This window comes from Pseudophryne corroboree, chromosome 7 (assembly GCF_028390025.1).
Source record: "Pseudophryne corroboree isolate aPseCor3 chromosome 7, aPseCor3.hap2, whole genome shotgun sequence".
Classification (NCBI taxonomy): domain Eukaryota; kingdom Metazoa; phylum Chordata; class Amphibia; order Anura; family Myobatrachidae; genus Pseudophryne; species Pseudophryne corroboree.
Genome location: NC_086450.1, coordinates 206,609,398 through 206,634,880, shown reverse-complemented (window position 1 = coordinate 206,634,880; position 25,483 = coordinate 206,609,398). Strand labels below are relative to the sequence as shown.

The window sequence follows — 25,483 nt, the reverse complement described above, 5'->3', positions numbered from 1 at the left end:
AATCCCGGGTAAGACTCATACCAGCCACACCAATCACACTGTACAACCTGTGATCTGAACCCAGTTAACAGCATGATAACAGCGGAGCCTCTGAAAAGATGGCTCACAACAATAATAACCCGATTTTTGTAACAATAACTATGTACAAGTATTGCAGACAATCCGCACTTGGGATGGGCGCCCAGCATCCACTACGGACTACGAGAAATAGATTTATCGGTAAGTAAAATCTTATTTTCTCTGACGTCCTAGTGGATGCTGGGGACTCCGTCAGGACCATGGGGATTATACCAAAGCTCCCAAACGGGCGGGAGAGTGCGGATGACTCTGCAGCACCGAATGAGAGAACTCCAGGTCCTCTTTAGCCAGGGTATCAAATTTGTAGAATTTTACAAACGTGTTCTCCCCCGACCACGTAGCTGCTCGGCAGAGTTGTAATGCCGAAACCCCTCGGGCAGCCGCCCAGGATGAGCCCACCTTCCTTGTGGAATGGGTCTTGACAGATTTAGGCTGTGGCAGGCCTGCCACAGAATGTGCAAGTTGAAATGTGCTACAAATCCAACGAGCAATCGTCTGCTTAGAAGCAAGAGCACCCAGTTTGTTGGGTGCATACAGGATAACAGCGAGTCAGTTTTCCTGACTCCAGCCGTCCTGGAAACCTATATTTTCAGGGCCCTGACAACATCTAGCAACTTGGAGTCCTCCAAGTCCCTAGTAGCCGCAGGTACCACAATAAGCTGGTTCAGGTGAAACGCTGACACCACCTTAGGAAGAAACTGGGGACGAGTCCGCAGCTCTGCCCTGTCCGAATGGACAATCAGATATGGCTTTTGTGAGACAAAGCCGCCAATTCTGACACTCGCCTGGCCGAGGCCAGGGCCAACAGCATGGTCACTTTTCATGTGAGATATTTCAAATCCACAGATTTGAGCGGTTTAAAATGTGATTTGAGGAATCCCAGAACTACGTTGAGATCCCACAGTGCCACTGGAGGCACAAAAAGGGGGTTGTATATGCAATACTCCCTTGACAAACTTCTGGACTTCAGGAACTGAAGCCAATTCTTTCTGGAAGAAAATTGACAGGGCCGAAATTTGAACCTTAATGGACCCCAATTTTAGGCCCATAGACACTCCTGTTTGCAGGAAATGCAGGAATCGACCGAGTTGAAATTTCTTCGTGGGGCCTTCCTGGCCTCACACCACGCAACATATTTTCGCCACATGTGGTGATAATGTTTTGCGGTCACCTCCTTCCTGGCTTTGACCAGGGTAGGAATGACCTCTTCCGGAATGCCTTTTTCCCTTAGGATCTGGCGTTCCACCGCCATGCCGTCAAACGCAGCCGCGGTAAGTCTTGGAACAGACCTGGTACTTGCTGAAGCAAGTCCCTTCTTAGCGGCAGAGGCAATGAGTCCTCTGTGAGCATTTCTTGAAGTTCCAGGTGCCACGTCCTTCTTGGCCAATCCGGAGCCACGAGTATAGTTCTTACTCCTCTACGTCTTATAATTCTCAGTACCTTGGTTATGAGAAGCAGAGGAGGGAACACATACACCGACTGGTACACCCACGGTGTTACCAGAAAGTCCACAGATATTGCTTGAGGGTCTCTTGACCTGGCGCAATACCTGTCCAGTTTTTTGTTCAGGCGGGACGCCATCATGTCCACCTTTGGTCTTTCCCAACGGTTCACAATCATGTGGAATACTTCCCGATGAAGTCCCCATTCTCCCGGGTGGAGGTCGTGCCTGCTGAGGAAGTCTGCTTCCCAGTTGTCCACTCCCGGAATGAACACTGCTGACAGTGTTATCACATGATTTTTCGCCCAGCGAAGAATCCTTGCAGTTTCTGCCATTGCCCTCCTGCTTCTTGTGCCGCCCTGTCTGTTTACGTGGGCGACTGCCGTGATGTTGTCCCACTGGATCAATACCGGCTGACCTTGAAGCAGAGGTCTTGCTAAGCTTAGAACATTGTAAATTGCCCTTAGCTCCAGTATATTTATGTGGAGAGAAGTCTCCAGACTTGATCACACTCCCTGGAAATTTTTTCCCTGTGTGACTGCTCCCCAGCCTCTCAGGCTGGCATCCGTGGTCACCAGGACCCAGTCCTGAATGCCGAATCTGCGGCCCTTTAGTAGATGAGCACTCTGCAGCCACCGCAGAAGAAACACCCTTGTCCTTGGAGACAGGGTTATCCGCTGATGCATCTGAAGATGCGATCCGGACCATTTTTCCAGCAGATCCCACTGAAAAGTTCTTGCGTGAAATCTACCGAATGGAATCGCTTCGTAAGAAGCCACCATTTTTCCCAGGACCCTTGTGCAATGATGCACTGACACTTTTCCTGGTTTTAGGAGGTTCCTGACTAGCTCGGATAACTCCCTGGCTTTCTTCTCCGGGAGAAACACCTTTTTCTGGACTGTGTCCAGAATCATCCCTAGGAACAGCAGACGTGTCGTCGGAAACAGCTGCGGTTTTGGAATATTTAGAATCCACCCGTGCTGTCGTAGAACTACTTGAGATAGTGCTACTCCGACCTCCAACTGTTCTCTGGACCTTGCCCCTATCAGGAGATCGTCCATTTTCTTTGAAGAAGAATCATCATTTCGGCCATTACCTTGGTAAGGACCCGGGGTGCCGTGGACAATCCAACCGGCAGCGTCTGAAACTGATAGTGACAGTTCTGTACCACGAACCTGAGGTACCCTTGGTGAGAAGGGCAAATTGGGACATGGAGGTAAGCATCCCTGATGTCCCGGGACACCATATAGTCCCCTTCTTCCTGGTTCGCTATCACTGCTCTGAGTGACTCCATCTTGATTTGAACCTTTGTATGTAAGTGTTCAACTATTTCAGATTTAGAATAGGTCTCACCGAGCCGTCTGGCTTCAGTACCACAATATAGTGTGGAATAATACCCCTTTCCTTGTTGTAGGAGGGGTACTTTGATTATCACCTGCTGGGAATACAGCTTGTGAATTGTTTCCACTACTGCCTCCCTGTCGGAGGGAGACGTTGGTAAAGCAGACTTCAGGAACCTGCGAGGGGGAGACGTCTCGAATTTCCAATCTGTACCCCTGGGATACTACTTGTAGGATCCAGGGGTCCACTTGCGAGTGAGCCCACTGCGTGCTGAAACTCTTGAGACGACCCCCCCCACCGCACCTGAGTCCACTTGTACGGCCCCAGCGTCATGCTGAGGACTTGGCAGAAGCGGTGGAGGGCTTCTGTTTCTGGGAATGGGCTGCCTGCTGCAGTCTTCTTCCCTTTCCTCTATCCCATGGCAGATATGACTGGCCTTTTGCCCGCTTGCCCTTATGGGGACGAAAGGACTGAGGCTGAAAAGACGTTGTCTTTTTCTCCTTTATACGGCAATACTTCCATGTGCCGTTTGGAATCTGCATCACCTGACCACTGTCGTGTCCATAAACAACTTCTGGCAGATATGGACATCACACTTACTCTTGATGCCAGAGTGCAAATATCCCTCTGTGCATCTCGCATATATAGAAATGCATCCTTTAAATGCTCTATAGTCAATAAAATACTGTCCCTGTCAAGGGTATCAATGTTTTCAGTCAGGGAATCCGACCAAGCCACCCCAGCGCTGCACATCCAGGCTGAGGCGATCGCTGGTCGCAGTATAACACCAGTATGTGTGTATATACTTTTTAGGATATTTTTCAGCCTCCTATCAGCTGGCTCCTTGAGGGCGGCCCTATCTGGAGACGGTACCGCCACTTGTTTTGATAAGCGTGTGAGCGCCTTATCCACCCTAAGGGGTGTTTCCCAACGCGCCCTAACTTCTGGCGGGAAAGGGTATACTGCCAATAATTTTCTATCGGGGGAAACCCACGCATCATCACACACTTCATTTAATTTATCTGATTCAGGAAAAACTACAGGTAGTTTTTTCACACTCCACATAATACCCTTTTTTGTGGTACTTGTAGTATCAGAAATATGTAACACCTCCTTCATTGCCCTTAACAAGTAACGTGTGGCCCTAAAGGAAAATACGTTTGTTTCTTCACCGTCGACACTGGAGTCAGTGTCCGTGTCTGTGTCGACCGACTGAGGTAAAAGGACGTTTTAACGCCCCTGACGGTGTTTGAGACGCCTGGACAGGTACTAATTGGTTTGCCGGCCGTCTCATGTCGTCAACCGACCTTGCAGAGTGTTGACATTATCACGTAATTCCTTAAATAAGCCATCCATTCCGGTGTCGACTCCCTAGAGAGTGACATCACCATTACAGGCAATTGCTCCGCCTCCTCACCAACATCGTCCTCATACATGTCGACACACACGTACCGACACACAGCACACACACAGGGAATGCTCTGATAGAGGACAGGACCCCACTAGCCCTTTGGGGAGAAAGAGGGAGAGTTTGCCAGCACACACCAAAAACGCTATAATTATACAGGGACAACCTTTATATAAGTGTTTTTCCCTTATAGCATTTTAATATATATAGTCATATCGCCAAATAAGTGCCCCCCCTCTCTGTTTTAACCCTGTTTCTGTAGTGCAGTGCAGGGGAGAGCCTGGGAGCCTTCCCACCAGCATTTCTGTGAGGGAAAATGGCGCTGTGTGCTGAGGAGAATAGGCCCCGCCCCCTTTTCGGCGGGCTTCTTCTCCCGTTTTTCTGAGACCTGGCAGGGGTTAAATACATCCATATAGCCCCCAGGGGCTATATGTGATGTATTTTTAGCCAGAATAAGGTACTATCATTGCTGCCCAGGGCGCCCCCCCCAGCGCCCTGCACCCTCAGTGACCGCTGCTATGAAGTGTGCTGACAACAATGGCGCACAGCTGCAGTGCTGTGCGCTACCTTATGAAGACTGAAAAGTCTTCTGCCGCCGGTTTCTGGACCTCTTCACTTTTCGGCATCTGCAAGGGGGTCGGCGGCGCGGCTCCGGGACGAACCCCAGGGTGAGACCTGTGTTCCGACTCCCTCTGGAGCTAATGGTGTCCAGTAGCCTAAGAAGCCAATCCATCCTGCACGCAGGTGAGTTCACTTCTCTCCCCTAAGTCCCTCGATGCAGTGAGCCTGTTGCCAGCAGGACTCACTGAAAATAAAAAACCTAACAAAACTTTTACTCTAAGCAGCTCTTTAGGAGAGCCACCTAGATTGCACCCTTCTCGGCCGGGCACAAAAATCTAACTGAGGCTTGGAGGAGGGTCATAGGGGGAGGAGCCAGTGCACACCACCTGATCCTAAAGCTTTTACTTTTGTGCCCTGTCTCCTGCTGAGCCGCTATTCCCCATGGTCCTGACGGAGTCCCCAGCATCCACTAGGACGTCAGGGAAAAGGGCATTCCGGATGCAGTTATTCCTACGCTGATAAAGGCTAGGAAGGACGTGACAGCAAAACATTATCACCGTATATGGTGAAAATATGTTGCTTGGTGTGAGGCCAGGAAGGCCCCTACAGAGGAATTCCAGCTGGGTCGATTCCTGCACTTCCTACAGTCAGGTGTGACTATGGGCCTAAAATTAGGGTCCATAAAGGTCCAGATTTCGGCCCTATCCATTTTCTTTCAAAAAGAACTGGCTTCACTGCCTGAGGTTCAGACGTTTGTTAAGGGAGTGCTGCATATTCAGCCTCCTTTTGTGCCACCAGTGGCACCTTGGGATCTTAACGTGGTCTTGGGTTTCCTGAAATCCCACTGGTTTGAGCCACTTAAGACAGTGGAGCTAAAGTATCTCACGTGGAAAGTGGTCATGCTGTTGGCCTTAGCCTCAGCTAGGCGTGTGTCAGAATTGGCGGCTTTGTCATGTAAAAGCCCCTATCTGGTTTTCCATATGGATAGGGCAGAATTGCGGACTCGTCCGCAGTTTCTGCCAAAGGTGGTGTCATCTTTTCATTTGAACCAACCCATTGTGGTGCCTGCGGCTACTCGTGACTTGGAGGATTCCAAGTTGCTTGATGTAGTCAGGGCTTTGAAGATCTATGTTGCCAGGACGGCTGGAGTCAGGAAAACTGACTCGCTGTTTATCCTGTATGCATCCAACAAGCTGGGTGCTCCTGCTTCAAAGCAAACCATTGCTCGCTGGATCTGTAGCACGATTCAGCAGGCTCATTCTGCGGCTGGATTGCCGCATCCAAAATCAGTGAAAGCCCATTCCACAAGGAAGGTGGGCTCTTCTTGGGCGGCTGCCCGAGGGGTCTCGGCATTACAGCTTTGCCGAGCTGCTACTTGGTCGGGTTCAAACACATTTGCAAAATTCTACAAGTTTGATACCCTGGCTGAGGAGGACCTGGTGTTTGCCCATTCGGTGCTGCAGAGTCATCCGCACTCTCCCGCCCGTTTGTTAGCTTTGGTATAATCCCCATGGTCCTTACGGAGTCCCCAGCATCCACTAGGACGTTAGAGAAAATAAGAATTTACTCACCGGTAATTCTATTTCTCGTAGTCCGTAGTGGATGCTGGGCGCCCGTCCCAAGTGCAGACTTTCTGCAATACGTGTATATAGTTATTGCTTAACAAAGGGTTATGGTTATGTAGCATCGGTTGAGTGATGCTCAGTTGTTGTTCATACTGTTAACTGGGTAAGTTTATCACAAGTTGTACAGTGTGATTGGTGTGGCTGGTATGAGTCTTACCCTGGATTCCAAAATCCTTTCCTTGTAATGTCAGCTCTTCCGGGCACAGTTTCCTTAACTGAGGTCTGGAGGAGGGGCATAGAGGGAGGAGCCAGTGCACACCAGATAGTACTGAATCTTTCTTTAGAGTGCCCAGTCTCCTGCGGAGCCCGTCTATTCCCCATGGTCCTTACGGAGTCCCCAGCATCCACTACGGACTACGAGAAATAGAATTACCGGTGAGTAAATTCTTATTTTTTTGATGGCTCAATGTACACAAACTTTGTTTAATACACAAAGTTATTAAAAATATTGTATTAAATGACCTTTAGGCTGTGAGTATAAGGTGTATATGAAACTTAACTGAATTGTGTGAATGTACACACACTTTGTTTAATGCACAAAGTTATAAAAAATATTGTCTAAAATGACCTTCAGGCTGTATGTATAAGGTGTATATGAAACATAAATGCATTCTGTGCTTAGATTTAGGTCCCATCACCATGATATCTCATTATGGTATGCAATTATTCCAAAATACGGAAAAATCCGATATCCAAAATACCTCTGGTCCCAAGCATTTTGGATAAGGGATACTCAACCTGTGTGTATGTGTATAGATGTGTGTGTATATGTGTGTGTATATGTATATATATATATATATATATATATATATATATTCACTGCGCCAATAAAATGTGCCCCCCCCTCCCCCTCTTTTTTGCCCTCTGTAACCTTGTTCAGCAGGGGAGAGTCCGGTGAGCCAGCTTCTCTGCAGTGTGCTGTGGAGAAAATGGCGCTGGTTAGTGCTGGAGGACCAAGCCCTGCCCCCTAACCGGCGGGCTTCGGTCCCGCTCAAATTATTTATACTGGCGGTGTTTTATTAATATACTGTCTCTGCAGTATCTCCTTTATATGCCAGTGTCCCTAGAGGTTTTTATTGCTGCCCATGGCGCCCCCCCTGCGTCCTGCACCCTTTCAGTGCCCGCTGTGTGGGAGCAATGGCGCGCAGCGTTACAGCTGCGCGCTACCTCAGCGAAGATCTGAAGTCTTCTTCCGCCTGTGAAGTCTTCTTTTCTTCTTAATACTCACCTGGCTTCTATCTTCCGGCTCTGTGAGGAGGACGGCGGCGCGGCTCCGGGACGAACGGCGAGGGCGAGATCTGCGTTCCGACCCTCTGGAGCTAATGGTGTCCAGTAGCCTAAGAAGCAGAGCCTATCAGTTAAGTAGGTCTGCTTCTCTCCCCTCAGTCCCACGGTGCAGGGAGCCTGTTGCCAGCAGTGCTCCCTGAAAATAAAAAACCTAACAAAGTCTTTTACAGAGAAACTCAGTAGAGCTCACCTGCAGTGTACCCAGTATCCTCTGGGCACAGGATCTAACTGAGGTCTGGAGGAGGGGCATAGAGGGAGGAGCCAGTGCACACCCATTCTAAAGTCTTTAGAGTGCCCATGTCTCCTGCGGAGCCAGTCTATACCCCATGGTCCTTACGGAGTCCCCAGCATCCTCTAGGACGTAAGAGAAAATCATTTACCTGCCCCAGGGTCAGCTTCATTAAAAGAACCTGCTGACCGCAAATTAGAGACGACTTTAAAGTCCATCTATGTTGCTACGGGTACGTTACTCAGGCCTGCAATTGCTTCTGCAAGGGTAGGTAACGCAGTGTTAAAGTGGGCAGACAATTTAATTGTTAATATTGACACGGTCTATAAAGATGATATGCTGCAAATTCTAGGTCATATCAAAGATTCTACAGGTTACTTGGTTGAGGCTATGAAAGACATGGGCTTACTGGGCTCAAGGGCCTCTACTATGGCGATTTCAGCCGCAGGGCGCCCTGGATCCACCAATGGAATGCTGACGCTGAATCCAAAAGAAATATTGGGCGCTCCCCTACAATGGTGAGGCCCTCTTTGGAAACCAGATGCCATGATATACATCTACTACATATGGCAAGTCGGCATTTCTGCCGTCGGCAGCTACACCGGCTTTAAAAAAAAAAAAAGTATATCATTCTCATACTATGCAGTCCTTTCAGCCCAACAAGTCCAGGAAAAGAGAGAGGAAAAGGTAGAAAATATACAACACCGTCAAGCTCCCAGGAGCAGAAGTCGGCAACTACTTCTGCAAAAGCCACAGCATGACGCTGGGGCTCCTGCGGGAGTGCGATCTGGTGGGGGCACGTCTATTATATTTCAGCCAGGTCTGGCTTCACTCAGACCTGGATCCTTGGATATCACAGATAGTATCCCAAGGTTACAGGTTGGAATTTCAAGACCATCCCCCATGCCGAGTTTTCAAATCAGCCTTGCCAGTTTCTGCTCAGGATGGCACAAATGTCCTGAACGCAATACACAAATTATGTCAAGACAAAGTAATTGCCTTGATTGCTGCCGAACAAAGAAACCAAGGTTTTTATTCAAGCCTGTGGTGGTGCCAAAGCCGGATGGCTCGGTCAGACCGATTTTAAACCTAAAATATATGAATCTTTATTTGAAAAGGTTCAAATTCAAGATGGAATCCTTGAGAGCGGTGATTTCCAGCTTGGAAGAAAAGGAATTTCTGGTGTCGGTGGACATCAAGGATGCTTACTTGCATGTCCCCATTTACCAGCCACATCAAGCATACCTGAGGTTTGCGGTTCAGGATTGCCACTACCAATTCCAGACATTACCGTTCGGGCTTTCCACGGCTCCGAGAATATTCACCAAGGTGATGGCGGAGATGATGGTTCTCCTTCGCAAACAAGGAGTCAACATAATTCCATACCTGGATGATCTCCTCATAAAAGCGAGATCCAGGGACAAGCTACTCCAGAACATAGCATTGTCCCCGAAGGTGCTTCAACAGCACGATTGGATCATCAACTTTCCAAAATCGCAGTTGGAATCGACAATGAGATTATCATTTTTTGGGATGATACTGGATACCGAGATACAGAGAGTATTTTTACTGGTGGAAAAGGCTCAAAAGATCCAGAGCATGGTCAAACAACGTTTGAGACCAAGAACAGTATCAATTCATCAGTGCATTCGCCTGTTGGGGAAAATGGTAGCGGCTTACGAGGCGCTACAATATGGCCGATTCCATGCCAGGGTCTACCAGTGGGACCTACTGGACAAGTGATCCGGGTCGCATCTCCACATGCATCAAAGGATAACCTTTTCGGCGAAAGCAAGAATTTCGCTCCTGTGGTGGGTACAAATTTCTCACCACCTGGAGGGACGCAGGTTCGGGATTCAGGCCTGGATCCTGGGGACCACGGATGCAAGTCTCCGAGGATGGGGAGCAGTCACGCAAGGCGAAAGCTTCCAAGGAAGATGGTCAAGTTAAGAAACTCGCCTTCACATAAACATTCTGGAATTGAGAGCTATGTACAACAGTCTTCATCAAGCGGCACACCTTCTTCAAGGTCGTCCCATACAGATCCAGTCAGACAATGTAACGGCAGTAGCTTACATAAACCGTTGAGGCGGAACAAAAAACAGTGCAACAATGGCAGAGGTGACAAAGATACTCCTCTGGGCAGAACGACATGCAAAAGCTCTGTCGGTAATTTTTATTCCGGGAGTGGAAAACTGGGAAGCAGACTTCCTCAGCAGGCGCGATCTCCATCCAGGAGAATGGGGCCTCCACACACAAGTCTTTGCGGAGGTGGCAAGTTTTTGGGGTGTTCCTCAAGTGGATATGATGGCATCACGCCTCAACAAGAAGCTTCAGAAATATTGTTCCAGGTCAAGAGACCCACAAGCAATAGCGATAGAAGCACTGGTGACCCAGTGGGTGTTTGCGGTCGGTGTATCTGTTCCCTCCACTTCCACTTCTTCCAAAAGTTCTCAAGATCATCAGAAGAACAGGAGTTTGAGCAATACTCATTGCTCCGGACTGACCAAGGAGGGCTTGGTATCCAGATCTTCAAGAGTTATTAATGGAAGATCCTCGGCCTTCCTCTGTGCGAGGACCTGTTTCAGCAGGGGCAGTTAGTTTATCAGGACTTACTGCGGTTGCGTTTGACGGCATGGCTGTTGAGCGCCAGATTCTAGCCCGTAAGGGTATTCCCAATGAAGTCATTCCCACACTTATTCTGGCCAGGAAGGGGGTAACGTCCAAACATTACCATCGTATTTGGAGAAAATAATATGTATCTTGGTGTGTATCCAAGAAGTCTCCTGTGGTGGAGTTTCAATTAGAAAAACTTCTCCTATTTCTACAGGCAGGTGTGGATGCTGGATTGAGATTAGGATCTATTATAGAACAGTTTATACCCCATGGTACTAAAATGGACCCCAGCATCCTCTACGGACTACAAGAAAAGGATTTACCGGCAGGTGATTAAAATCCTATTTTCTCTTACGTCCTAGAGGATGCTGGGGACTCCAAAAGGACCGTGGGGTATAGACTGGATCCGCAGGAGCTTGGGCACACTGAAAATACTTTGACTGGGTGTGAACTGGCTCCTCCCTCTATGCCCCTCCTCCAGACCTCAGACCTCTCCTGAGTTTCTCTAGAAAAGACTTTTGTTAGGTTTTTTTATTTTCAGGGAGAACTGCTGTCTACAGGCTCCCTGCATCGAGGGGAGAGAAGTCAGACCTACTTCTACTTAGTTAAGGGCTCTGCTTCTTAGGCTACTGGACACCATTAGCTCCAGAGGGTTCGATCACTTGGTTCGCCTAGCTGCTTGTTCCCGGAGCCGCGCCGTCACCCCCCTCACAGAAACCAGAAGAAAGAAGCCGGGTGAGTATTAGAAGAACAGAAGACATCAGACGGCAGAAGACTTCAGTGACGAGGTACAGCGCAGCGGTAGCGCTGCGCTCCGTGCTCCCACACACATCACCAACGGCACTCACAGGGTGCAGGGAGCTGGGGGGGAGCGCCCTGGGCAGCATGTTACTGGGTCTTACAGGGCTGGCAGAAGGCATTTTCGGTTTTCCGTACCCCCACCAGCATTTTCAAGTTTGAATTTTAGCGGGCTGAAGTGCGCCGGGAAGGGGCGGGGCTTAGCCGCACAGCTCACCAGCACCATTTTCTCTCATCCACAGCCGCTGCATGAGACGCTGGCCCGGGACCTCCAAGCTCCACTTCAAGTAACAGGGAGCAAGTCGGGGGGGGGGGGGGGGGGGGGGGGGGGGGAGATATATTTGGTGCATATTTATTGTATTTCCCAGCAGCGCTTTACACATATATTGTTTGGTGGGATATATGGGCGCTGGGGTGTGAGCTGGCATACTCCCTCTGTGTTTTCTCTATCCAGGCTTCCTTGTGGGTCTGTCCCCTAGCTGAGGCAGTGTGTGTGTGTCGGTACTACATGTCGGCATGTCTGAAGCTGAGTGTTACTCCCCGGAGGAGGTTGCTGGGGGCGTAGATGCGGGTCTGGAGTGGGCTCTGCTGGCACAGCCGACACCTGATTTGCTTACAATGTTAAGTACACTTAATTCAAATGTGGTCTCATTGTCTAAAAGATTAAATAAATCGGAGTCTCAGACACAGGTGTGGAGGAAATCCATGGAGGATGCTTTGTCTCAGGTGCAGGCCCCGTCAGGGTCACAAAAGCGGTCGTTTACCCAGTTGGTAGATACGGATACCGACACGGATTCTGATTCCGATGTCGACTTCACTGAGGCTACTTTACACCCAAGTATAGTTAAGAGTATTCAGTACATGATTGTGGCTATTAAAGATGTTTTACATATCTCTGACGAACCTGCGGTGCAGGAAACAAGGATTTGTTTATTTAAAGGGAAAAAACCTGAGGTGAAGTTTCCCCCCTCTCATGAAATGAATACTCTTTGTGAAAAGGCTTGGGAGTCGCCGGACAAGAGGTGGCAGATTCCCAAGAGAATTTTCATGGCGTATCCTTTCCCCTTTGATGACACGGAAAAATGGGAGTCGTCTCCGAATGTCGACAAGGCTCTATCCCGTTTGTCTAAGAAGGTGGCGCTTCCGTCCCCTGACACGGCAGCTCTCAAGGATCCAGCGGATCGCAAGCTGGAGACATCTCTGAAGTACATTTTCGCTAATATGGGTGCATTGCTCAGACCTGCTGTGGCGTCGGTATGGGTGAGTAGTGCTATTGCTAAATCGGCTGATAATTTAGCTGCCGATATGGATACCCTTGATAAAGATAATGTTCTTTTGACTCTTGGTTATATCAAGGATGCTGCAGATTACCTGAAGGATGTGGCAAGGGATGTTGGTCTCTTGGGATCAAGAGCCAATGCCATGGCGTTCTCGGCCAGGAGGGCGCTGTGGATCCATCAATGGAATGCTGATGCTGACTCCAAGAAAGCTATGGAAGCTCTCCCCTTCAAAGGTAGTGTCCTGTTTGGTGACGGCTTGGCTGACCTGGTGTCTACCGCGACGGCGGGTAAGTCATCTTTTCTTCCTTATGTTCCCACGCAGCAGAAAAAGGCACCCCATCAGCAGATGCAGTCCTTTCGTCCAAATAAATAAAAGCGTGGAAAAGGTTCGTCCTTCCTCTCTTCAAAGGGTAGAGAAAGGGGAAGAAAGTCGCCTGCAGTATCAGGCGCCCAGGACCAAAAGTCCTTACCCGCCTCTACCAAGTCCACCGCATGACGCTGGGGCTTCCCTGGGGGAGTCCGGACCGGTGGGGGGCCGTCTACGGATCTTCAGTCAGGTCTGGGTTCAATCAGGCCTAGATCCTTGGGTCCTAGATATAGTATCTCAGGGATACAGGCTGGAGTTTCAGGAGATGCCTCCTCGCCGTTTTTTCATTTCGGCCTTACCAGTGTCTCTTCCGGACAGGGAGGTAGTGAAGGCAGCAATACAAAAGTTGTGTCAACAGAGGGTCATTGTTCCTGTTCCCCCGTCCCAACGGGGGGAGGGGTTCTACTCGAGCCTCTTTGTTGTACCGAAACCGGATGGTTCGGTCAGACCGATTCTGAACCTAAAATCCCTCAATCCATACTTGAAAGTTTTCAAGTTCAAGATGGAATCTCTTCAAGCTGTGATTTCCAGCCTAGAAGGGGGGGATTTTATGGCGTCAGTCGACATAAAGGATGCCTACTTACACGTCCCGATATATCCTCCGCATCAAGCTTTCCTCAGGTTTGCGATACAGGGTTCTCATTACCAATTTCAGACGTTGCCGTTTGGGCTGTCCACGGCCCAGAGGATTTTCACCAAAGTCATGGCAGAAATGATGGTTCTCCTTCGCAAGCAAGGGGTTACAATTATCCCGTACTTGGACGATCTCCTGATAAAGGCGAGGTCCAAGGAACGATTGTTGAGAAATGTGAATTTGTCTCTGTCGGTTCTGCGACAACATGGTTGGGTGCTAAATTTGCCAAAGTCTCAGTTGATTCCGACCACTCGGCTGCCCTTTCTGGGCATGATTCTAGACACTGAGTTACGGAGAGCGTTTCTTCCGGAAGACAAAGCTCTGAAACTACAAACGATGGTCAGGGAGCTTCTGAGGCCGACAAGTGTGTCGATTCATCAATGTACTCGGGTTCTGGGGAAAATGGTTGCGGCGTACGAAGCCATTCCGTTTGGCAGGTTTCATGCCCGGGTGTTTCAGTGGGATCTGCTGAGCAAATGGTCCGGGTCTCACCTGCACATGCACCGGAAGATAAGTCTATCTTCCAGGGCCAGGATTTCTCTCCTGTGGTGGCTGCAAAGTACTCACCTCCTAGGAGGTCGCCGGTTCGGAATTCAGGACTGGGTCCTACTGACAACAGATGCAAGTCTCAGAGGCTGGGGTGCAGTCACCCAAGGAAGAAATTTCCAAGGGAAGTGGTCGCTCCAGGAATCTTGTCTCCACATAAATGTTCTCAAGTTAAGAGCCATTTACAACGGCCTGCTACAAGCATAAAGCCTTTTTCAGGGTCGACCTGTCCTGATCCAGTCGGACAACATAACTGCGGTGGCGCATATAAACCGTCAAGGCGGAACAAGGAGCAGGGCGGCTATGGCGGAGGCCACAAGAATCCTTCGCTGGGTGGAACAACACGTGAACGCTCTGTCAGCAGTCTTCCTTCCGGGAGTGGACAACTGGGAAGCAGACTTCCTCAGCAGACACGATCTCCATCCGGGAGAGTGGGTTCTTCACCAAGAGGTATTTGCAGATGTGACAAAGCGTTGGGGAATTCCGCTGATCGTCATGATGGCGTCTCGCCTCAACAAGAAGCTTCCGCTGTATTCTTCCAGGTCAAGGGACCCCCAGGCCAGTGCATTGGATGCCCTGGTGACTCAGTGGGTGTTTCCGTCGGAGTATGTGTTCCCTCCACTTACTCTCATTCCAAATGTGCTGGGAATCATTCGACGAGCAAGGGTTCAGGCAATTCTCGTTGTTCCAGATTGGCCAAGAAGGGCCTGGTATCCGGATCTTCAAGAATTACTTGTGGAAGATCCTTGGCCGCTTCCTCTAAGAGAGGACCTGTTATTGCAGGGACCATGCGTGTTTCCAGACTTACAGCTGCTGCGTTTGACGGCATGGAAGTTGAGCGCCAAATCTTAGCTCGAAAAGGTATTCCCAGGGAGGTCATTCCCACTCTTCTTAAGGCTAGGAAGGAGGTTACGGCGAAACATTATCACCGTATTTGGAGAAAGTATGTTTCGTGGTGTGAGACCAAAACTGCTCCTGCGGAGGAATTTCACTTGGGTCGGTTTCTCCATTTTTTGCAGGCAGGCGTCGATACGGGCCTGAAATTGGGTTCCATCAAAGTGCAGATTTCAGCTTTATCTATTTTCTTTCAAAAGGAATTGGCTGTCCTTCCAGAGGTTCAGACTTTTGTGAAGGGAGTGATGCATATCCATCCTCCGTTTGTCCCCCTGTGGCGCCATGGGATCTTGAAGTGGTCTTGCAGTTTCTTATGTCTTCCTGGTTTGAACCTTTGCGTAAGGTTGAGTTAAAGTTTCTCACTTGGAAGGTAGTCATGCTGTTGGCTCTGGCGTCTGCCAGGCGAGTGTCAGAGTTGGCGGCCTTATCTCACAAGAGTCCGTACTTGATCTTCCATTCGGATAGAGCGGAATTGAGGACTCGTCAACAATTTCTGCCGAAGGTGGTTTCTTTGTTTCACATTAACCAACCTATTGTGGTACCTGTGGCTACGGATGCTGTGGCAGTTCCAAAGTCTCTTGATGTTGTGAGCGCTTTGAAAATTTACGTCGCCAGAACGGCTGTTGCTAGGAAAACAGAGGCGCTGTTTGTCCTGTATGCTTCGAACAAGATTGGTCATCCTGCTTCTAAACAGACTATTGCACGCTGGATTTGTAGTACGATTCAGCAGGCTCATTCTTCGGCTGGGCTACCGGTGCCGAAGTCAGTGAAGGCCCATTCTACCAGGAAAGTGGGCTCATCTTGGGCAGCTGCCGAGGGGTCTCGGCACTGCAGCTGTGCCGAGCAGCTACGTGATCGGGTTCAAACACCTTTGCTAAGTTTTGCAAGTTTGATACCCTGGCTGAGGAGGACCTCATGTTTGCTCAATCGGTGCTGCAGAGTCGTCCGCACTCTCCCGCCCGTTCTGGAGCTTTGGTATAGACCCCATGGTACTTTTGGAGTCCCCTGCATCCTCTAGGACGTAAGAGAAAATTGGATTTTAGTACCTACCGGTAAATCCTTTTCTCCTAGTCCGTAGAGGATGCTGGGCGCCCATCCCAGTGCGGACTGTTACTTGCAGTGTATTCTTGCTGGTTAAATTCGTTTACACACGGGTTGTGTATTTGTTGTTTTCAGCTTGTTACTGTTGTTAATTCATACTGTTATCTGGTTTACTGTTACTCCGGTTGTACGGTATGTTTGTGGTGTGGGCTGGTAGGTTTCTCGCCCTTAGTTTAAACAAAAATCCTTTCCTCGAAATGTCCGTCTCTCCTGGGCACAGTTCCTATAACTGAGGTCTGGAGGAGGGGCATAGAGGGAGGAGCCAGTTCACACCCAGTCAAAGTCTTTTCAGTGTGCCCAAGCTCCTGCGGATCCCGTCTATACCCCATGGTCCTTTTGGAGTCCCCAGCATCCTCTACGGACTAGGAGAAAAGGATTTACCGGTAGGTACTAAAATCCTATTTTCTACAGTCCTCTTGGTTTGAACCGTTGATGTCGGTAGAGGACAAGTACCTTACGTGTAAGACAGTTATGATATTGGCCTTGGCTTCGGCTAGGCATGTTTCGGAACTTGGAGCTTTGTCTTGCAAGAGTCCCTACTTTGTCTTTCATGAGTACAGAGCAGAGCTCAGGACTCGCCAGCAGTTCCTGCCGAAGGTACTTTCTACATTCCACCTGAATTAGCCTATTGTGGTTCCTGCTGTTTCGGCCACTTCCTCGAATCCTGAGTCCTTGGATGTGGTGCGAGCCCTGAAGATCTACGTCAAGAGGACTGCTGCTGTCCGAAAATCGGATTCCCTTTATGTGATGTATGATGCTCAAAAGAAGGGTTGTCTAGACTTGCTATTCTGCGGGTCTACTCTTCCGCGGCGTTGCTGGTTCCACGGTTTATCAAGGACCACTCTAGTAGGTCGGGTAGGCTCTTCCTGGGAAGCACCCCAGGGTATCTCGGCTTTGCAACTATGCTAGGCTACTACCTGGTTGGGGACAAACATGTTTGTCAAATTCTACAGGTTTGATACCCTGGCTACAGAGGATGTCCAATTCAGACGTATGGTACTGCAGTCGTCTCAGCACGTACCTGCCTGGTCTGGGAGCTTTGGGACATCCCCATTGTACTAAGTGACCCCAGTATCCCTTATGGATGATAGAGAAAAGAGGATTTGAATTACCTACCGGTAAATCCTTTTCTCTGAGTCCATAAGGGATACTGGGCGCCTGCCTCTGTGCTTCGACTTTCTGCAAGTTTTGTTGTTGTGTGAAGTTGTTTGAATCAGCTGTTTCTGTTTCATTGGCTGTTGCTGGTTGTTTGTTCTGCTGTGTGCTGGTTCGTTACTCTCCCCACTCGTTCTCTTGTCATGTTCCTCTCAAGTGTGTCCGTCTCCTTCAAGTGCAGTTTTCATAGACTGGGCTGTGGGGGAGGGCATAGTGGAGAGGAGCCGGCACACCCTGTTTGAAGAATTTAAAGTGCGCCGGCTCATTTGGACCCCATCATACTAAGTGATCCCAGGATCCCTTATGGATTACGAGAAAAGGATTTACCGGTAGGTAATTAAAATCCTCTTCTCATCCTCGTCCCCCCCAATATTTTCTCATACAAAGCTTTGCTGATAGGGCCATCCTTTTGATTAATGCTGCTTTCACATCGCAAAACCTGCTTTTGAAATGGTATTTGAAACGGTTCTTAAAACGGGCCTGAGCAGTTAAACCCCTTTCACATCTCATGTTGTAACCAGTAAATTACCATTTCATTACCGTTTTGGTACCATTCACACTGAACCCGTTTCACCCATAGAAAACAGTGGTTGTCATTATAAATGGACTTTTCTGGCCCACACATTATTAATAATTATTAATTAATTCATTATTAATAATTTGGATAGTCGTACGATGGAACCCAGCAGCTTGAAGCATTTTTGCTATGTTTTTATATATGAGGGTATCCTTGACTGTCCCAGTAATTTGGCAGCAGATTTCCTCATCCCCTCTGATCCTAAAGCAGCTCCCTCACCTCTTCATCACTCCAATTAGACATTTTATAATGGCTTTGCAGTCTAAACGTTTATAAAGCCACTCTCACATGTGTCTCCTGTGTTTTCCAAGCTGTTTCCTGGTTGTGGCTGCTGACATCACACATGGAGACAGCCTATGACCTGCTGGGGCTTGCAAATACCGTTTCAGACCCTTTCACACTGCACAGTGAAATGGGACTGAAACGGGTAGGACCCTTCTTTTTTACCGTTTCAAAATACAGGTATTTTGAAAACGGTAAATTGAAGGGGACCCTTTCACATCGCAGCTTGACCCGTTTAGGAAGCCAGTTAAAACTGCAAAATACCGGGTACAAGCTGCGGTGTGAAAGGGGTTTTAGATGTCAGTTTGTTCCTGAGCCAGCCTGATGATAGCCAGCCATAATGATAGTATAGGATTGAGCACAGATTGGATACAATGAACCTGTGATCAAATCTTGTGATATTATGAATACAGTAAAAAATGCAGCATTTGCAGAGTTCTGCACGTCACCATGGTGATATTACTCTTTGTATTACCTGCTCAATACATCCTCCAGAGAATCCTTTAATTCCATAGTAAAGTGACCTGTGGTTACTGTTAAATCCTGTTTAGGGTTAACTTATTATCACACCAATGTTTGGCTTGTAAGTGTCCGGCTGTAATGTAGATAATATTCCTCTCTTTAGACACTTAAGTAGAGAATTACATGTCTCCCTGATTCCTCAAGCGTTGGATCTGCAGGAAGCATTAGAGGAAGAGGCAGAGACCCAACAACAACTCCAGGCGGTGACTGTTGAAATGGAAAGACTGACAGAAACGCCACCCACAAATTGCAGGTAAGGTCTTTCTATAATATGGTAGACTAGATGGGCCAAGTGATTCTTACCTACAATCAGAATTCTGTTTCTATGTAACACTTTCTGCACTGCAATCTGTTTAATCCATCACTTTACTAGAATTGATCTAATTCGTTCTGGGGAACTTTTCTATAGTGTACATGTTTGGCGTTACCTTTGAGTGTAATACCTGTGATCATCCACCAGATGTCGCTTTTACAAATCACCAATGCGCATGCGTGCGGTCTCCATTAAAATACAATACTGAACTACAGCGTAAGAACTACTATACTGCTGCATCTCATTACGCTACACGCTACAATATGCTACAGCATATCATACAGTGTATACAGTACAGACGCAAATAGTACAGCATATACATATGCAAATGAACGTGTTACATGTACAGTATGGTCTATTGATGTTAGGGATATGTGAGCGTCCAAATCCCGTAGTATTAAGTATAATGGGGAGAGATAAAAGCTCCTCCCTAAGTTCCTGGGTGCCAAATCACTGTGCTTAGCGTCTCTGTACAGTATTTTGTATTTGAGTACTAAATAGCACTAAGAATTTGTATTCTCAATCACTGCAGACAATAGCCAAACACTGCCGGGAAAGCATAGAATTCTTTAAAAAAAGGAGCTTTCAAATAGACCTGTTTTTTGCTGGCGTGTTCAGATAGTCATGCATGGATCAGTGAGATCCGTGCATGCTTCTCTGTGGAAAAGGCTCAGAAATAGTTAAAAATGTAAAAAATCTTTTTGCGTGGGGTCCACCCTCCTAAGCATAACCAGCCTTGTGCTCCTTGAGCTGGTACTAGTAGTTTAAATACAGAGGAAAAATTGACTGGGGTCCCCCTGTATTTAGACAACCAGCATCTGGCTCTTGGGCCGGCCCTGGTTCCAAAAATACGGGGGACAAAAGATGAAGGGCCCCCCCGTATTTTTAAAACCAGCAACGGGCTCCACTAGCCGAGAAGATAATTTATGTAGGTCCTTGCGGCCGTAGCATTACCCCCCAACTAGTCACCCCTGGTCGGGGTGCCCTGGGCCCCCCCAGGCACCCACGGGTCAGGGGTGAAGCCCGAAGCTGTACCCCCCTCCCTGGGCGGTGGATGGGGGGCTGATAGACTTTGTTTGTGTAAAATAAAGAATATTATTTTTTGTCGTAGAACTACAAGTCCCAGCAAGCCTCCCCGCAAGCTGGTACATGCATGACTATCTGAACACGCCAGCAAAAAGCAGGTCTATTTGAAAGCCAATTTTTTTTACGAATTCTATGCTTTCCTGGCAGTGTTTGGCTATTGTCGGCAGTGATTGAGAATACAAATTCTTAGTAAATTACCTAGTTGTATAAAGTACAACACAGATTCTCTAACGCCAACGATCTACAGTACTGTGTTGCTCGAACAGTTAGTTGCGTCAGAATACACTAATTTATATTTACTGTTACTGTATGTCTACAGGTGCTCATTACCGCTGTGTATTTTATATAGCGAAATTAGTCGCTCCTGCAGATTTACTCTGATTTATTTGAAACCTGTGTGCACCCAGTATCCGGACTCCAGGTCGACATGGAAAAAGGTCGACATGAGTTTTTTACATTTTCTTTTGAATTTTTTGAACTTTTTCATACTTTATGATACACGTGGACTACAATTGGGAATGGTAACCTGTGCCATTGGTCACCATCTGTGTGTACACTATGCAGTACAGGACTGTATATTAACATTACAGTCGTCACTGACCATTTGCCAGAGCTTGTACTGTAGATCAATCCGCTGCTATTCAAACTAAAGTACTGGATTAGTGGAGAATTAGCCACCCAGTGGTGGAGATGTGTATTGCATGGTCGTGCCCCAATGCGCCTGTCCGTGATTAAATTCCGAGGTATGGATATGTTAACCGGAAAATAAGCAGCAGGTCCTTCTCATCTAAAACAAGCAAACACTAAAGCTTGTAAAACTAGAGCAAATATAGAGAGTGATGATAGGACTTTGCGCTAATTCCAAAAAGATGTTATTTTTCCCTAATAAAATATCCACACTTTCAAACTACTTTTAAAGTATAGGATATTAACAATTTATTGGGACAAGTGCATAAATTGCATCGTTTAGAAAAACAGATTTATGGTATCACAATGCGCTTCTGTTTGTAAACTTTACACTCAATACAGTACAATAAACATATAAAACAATATGCGCTTTTATGCACTTTATTGTACTACGTCATTTATGCATATTGTTTTATATGTTTGTAGTAGTTTGAAAGTGTGTATTTTATCACGGTAAAATAACATCTTTCTGGAATTGGCGCTGAGTCCTATCATCACTCTTTATATATGCCATGTTTTCTGCGTTGGGAATTGGAGACGAAGGTTAAAGACACTCCTTATTACCTCCCACAAATGGTACCCAACTGTTAATCACGAATAAATCCTCTCTCCGACTGTCGTCTTTAGTGACTCGCCGCGAGTGCACAGTTCAGCCGTGATGCATGGGCAGTCGCCGATAATCGCTCAACTCCGTAAATATCAGCATTTTGTACAACTCTGATACATTCCAGGTCCTTGTAACCCTGCAATGTATCACACCACTTCAGCTTGCCATGGTCCGGGGTTTTTTGGTGTTGGAGCAGGCTACTACGTGTAATAAGCTGGGTTCATACCAATTTGATTCCCAGCTGATCGGGTTAAATGCTCCCGAATAGCCGAGCAGTGTGTCCCCAGCTTGACCTGCTGCCATCCCCTCGCCGCATGCACACTGTACTAAAAAAGCTAATTGTGTACAGGCTTCTATGGGATTGGGAGGTCGGCCCGACAAATATTAAACGGTATATAAGATGCAACCTCCCAAACCTGGACGTTGCAGGAGCCTCATAAGCCGTTTATCGGCTAACCCTCCTGCGAACTGTATCGGCGCTGGCTGTTTATGAATAAAAAGTAGGATAACTTCTTAATTTCTGCAGCGGGGTACACTGGTATTCCACAGGGAATAACATCGGGGTGTAGAGTTGGATCTTGATCCGAGTCACCAACAGGCTAAAGCTTTGACTGTTCCCAGAATGCACTGCACCGTCTCCTCTTATTTAGCACAGCTACGATCATCTTTCCTGACATGTGGGGGGACGCCCAGCACAGGGCTAGTCCGCCCCGCATGTCAGTCCGGCCCCCCCTCGCAGAAGTGCAAAGACATCGCACAGCGGCGATGCCTTCGTACTTCAGGAGTAGCTCTTGACCAGCGCAGCTTTAGCGTGTTGGCCGGGAGCTACTCTTCGCTCCCTGGCCTGCAGCGGCTGCATATGACGTCGCGCTGCGACCCGCCCCCCAGTTCGGTCCAGCCACTCCTGCGTTGGCCTGACTGCGCCTACGAAACGGCTGCCGCCGTTTCGTCCCTTCCCGCCCATCGATAGCCTCTGCCTGTCAATCAGACAGAGGCGATCGCTGTCCTGCTACGGCTTTCGGCCGTCCCGCAGGCGCACTACGGCGCATGCGCAGCAGGGACCCATGCGCTCTGCTGCGTTAAAACACAGCGAGCGGGTCGGAATGACCCCCTAAGTGCGTCAGGGTCTCATATACCATATAGTGTTCCACAGGATATACTGTTTGTAATTTTCACTGTGTGTTTGTCACCTCATACCACTTAAATCCTCTGTGCTCTGCAGTTGCAGTCACATATCTTAGGGGTTTTTTTGTCAGGTATTTTGTTTGGCTATATTGTACTGATACGCCCTAAAGCTACATTCCCAATAATGTCTGCTGCACAGGGTGGGAAAGCCGCAGACGCTCCTGCATCATGCAGTGCTGGCGCCACGAATTTACCTGAGGAAATGATTTCTGCTGAGGGTCCAGGTACTGGGTGTTCTGCACCCCCTAGTCAGCCCGCAGCACCTGTGGCAGATCCACCTTGGGCTGCATTTTCAAATATGCCGACTACGCTTGTAACAAGACTTGCGCCCCCTGTGGAACCTCCTGTGCCATTACAGCCACATATTGTCCCTGTAGTTAATCCACCATGGGCGGATACTCTGTCAACTCAGTTACAGCAATTAAATCAGTCCTTGGTTAAACAGAAACCTAACCCTCGCCCTACTGCAACCAGAGGGTAATCTAAGCGGGCCATTTCTTCCTCACAATCCACTAATATTTTGGTTGATTCTTCCGATTCGGATGGGGAATATACTGATCCATCAGATGCTGATACTGCTGCTTCGGATGAAGATTCTACAACACAGGTTGATGTTCCTGACCTACTGGAGGCTATGAAGCTGATTCCTCAGATTGATGATGCGATTGACCTTCCTGATATGTCTAAGAAACCTGATAAGTTTAGTCTTACCACATTCTGACCATTTAACTGACATACGTCTGGAATCCTGGTCTTCTCCAGGAAAGAAATTATCCCTGTCTAAAAAGATGATCTGCGGAGTTGAGTAACAAGTGGGAAACGACGGATAAGCGCATGGAGGGTTGCTTAAAGTCTATTTACACTCTTACAGGTGCTGTACATAGACCCACTATGGCAGCCTCTTGGGCTGCAAAAGGCATTCAAGCATGGGTTCAAGCAATTAAGGAAGGGCTACCTCTGAATTTTTCTGACACTGCCAGACAATATCTGACCTATATTACCACAGCCTCCCAATATATTCAGGAGGCGGCCTCTGATGCAGGCGTTGTGGTGGCCAAGGCATCTACTACGTCTATCCTAGCTCGCCTGATTCCGTGGTTACGGTCCTCGTCGGTGGACCTGGACTCTAAGACGACTTTGGAGGTACTCCTTTTTAAGGGAGATATACTATAGTCTGTGGACTGTGTTTCTCCAAAGTACTAATCCTTCGGTTCCGAAGGCTAAAAGTACTACTTTTTGTTTCTTTCGACCTCCAGGTAAAGCAAAGGGTCAAGCGTACCCGAGACAGGCTCGCACTTCCAAGTCCTCCAAGCCCAAACCTAAACGTTCCCGGGCCACCCTTCAGCCTCCAAACCGGACAAGCCTGCTGCATGACTGCGCGGGCCTCCCCCTGGGGGACCCCAGGGTGGGAGGCCAACTTCTGCAGTTCGCCCAAGTATGGTTAAAGACCACTTCGGACGCCTGGGTGCAGGAAGTGGTATCTCATGGGTAATGTGGCTGGCCTGCGTATAAGCAAACCTTGGCTAGATGGATAAGAATGGTGATTGCACAAGCCTATGCGCAGGCTGGCCTCTCAGCTCCTGCTGCTATCAAAGCCTGCTCTACTCGGTCTGTTGGACCTTCTTGGGCGGCCCAGCGAGGCGTGTCCGCTGAAAAATTGTGCAATGCGGCTACGTGGTCCCCGGTGAACACGTTTATTAGGTTCTATGCCTTTGATGCATCCGCCTCCCAGATGCTTCCTTTGGACGCCGGGTTCTCATACCCGCAATGACGCGTCCCCCCCATGAGGAACTGCTTTAAGACATCCCTGATGTTTCCCTGTGGAAACCAATGTACCCTGCTGCAGAAAAGGAGATTTATGGTGGACTTACCATGGTTAAATCTTTCTGCGAGGTACATTGGTTCCACAGGGCGCCCACCCTGACGCACCTAGCTTCTTTGGGTTTGTATGGCATTTGCTGCTAGTCCCTTCTCCTGTCGTGAGAACGTAGTTCTGTGTGACTAACATCTACCTTCTTTTTTACCTGCTCCTGCATTGGACTGGTTAACGAAACTGAGCTCACAATGCCTGGAGGCGTGGTTATAGAGGAGGCCCCAATGCATCCTGAGACAGTCTAAACCTTTAGCCCTTTGGTGCCTCGGATCAAGATCCATCTCTACACCCCCGATGTTTCCCTGTGGAACCAGTGTACCTCGCAGAAAGAGATTTTAATCATAAGTCTACAATAAATCTCCTTTTAATGTGAAACCAAAGTCCTCTGCAACCTTCCCGGTTTCTAAGGAATTAGATTCCCTGGCTAAGGCAGCATGGATAAATCCTGACAAAAAATGTATTACCCCTAAACAGGTTATAAATTAATTCCCTTTCCCTACAGAGGATAGGAAAGTCTGGGAAACCCAACTGACGGTGGATACTTCTGTGTCCAGGCTGTCGCAAAATTGTTTTACCTGTTCCTTGTGCGGTTTCCTTAAAAGACCCAGCTGATCGCAAGATTGAAACCACTCTTAAATCAATTTACTCTGCAGCGGGTGTAGCCCAGCGCCCTACCATAGTTTGTGGCTAGATTTCTAGAGCCATGGTAAAATGGTCTAATGAGATTCTGAAGGGACTGCTTACACTACCTCAGGAAGAGATAGTTAAACTACTACAACACATCCAGGATGCTGCAAACTTTGAGTGAGGTGGTTAGTATCATTAACCACTGCTATATCAGTATCGGCTCATAGAGCCCTGTGGCTGCGACATTGGTCAGCGGATGCGGATTCTAAAAAAGGAGTTGAGAACCTTCCTTTCACAGGTGATGCCTTGTATGGGGAAGAGCTGAACAAGTGGATATCTCGGGCAACTGCAGGTAAATTCAGT

General features: G+C 48.1%; 1 protein-coding gene across 3 annotated transcripts in view; it reads left to right on the top strand.

Moving 5' to 3' along the window:
- Window positions 1-25,483, top strand: part of LOC134943527 (uncharacterized) — a 160,904-nt gene that overhangs the window by 101,688 nt on the left and 33,733 nt on the right. For all 3 annotated transcript variants that reach the window (XM_063932321.1, XM_063932320.1, XM_063932322.1), the window contains exon 4: window positions 18,846-18,995. In XM_063932321.1, the coding sequence (XP_063788391.1) occupies window positions 18,846-18,995 (150 nt within the window). The remainder of the gene's footprint in view (window positions 1-18,845; window positions 18,996-25,483) is intronic.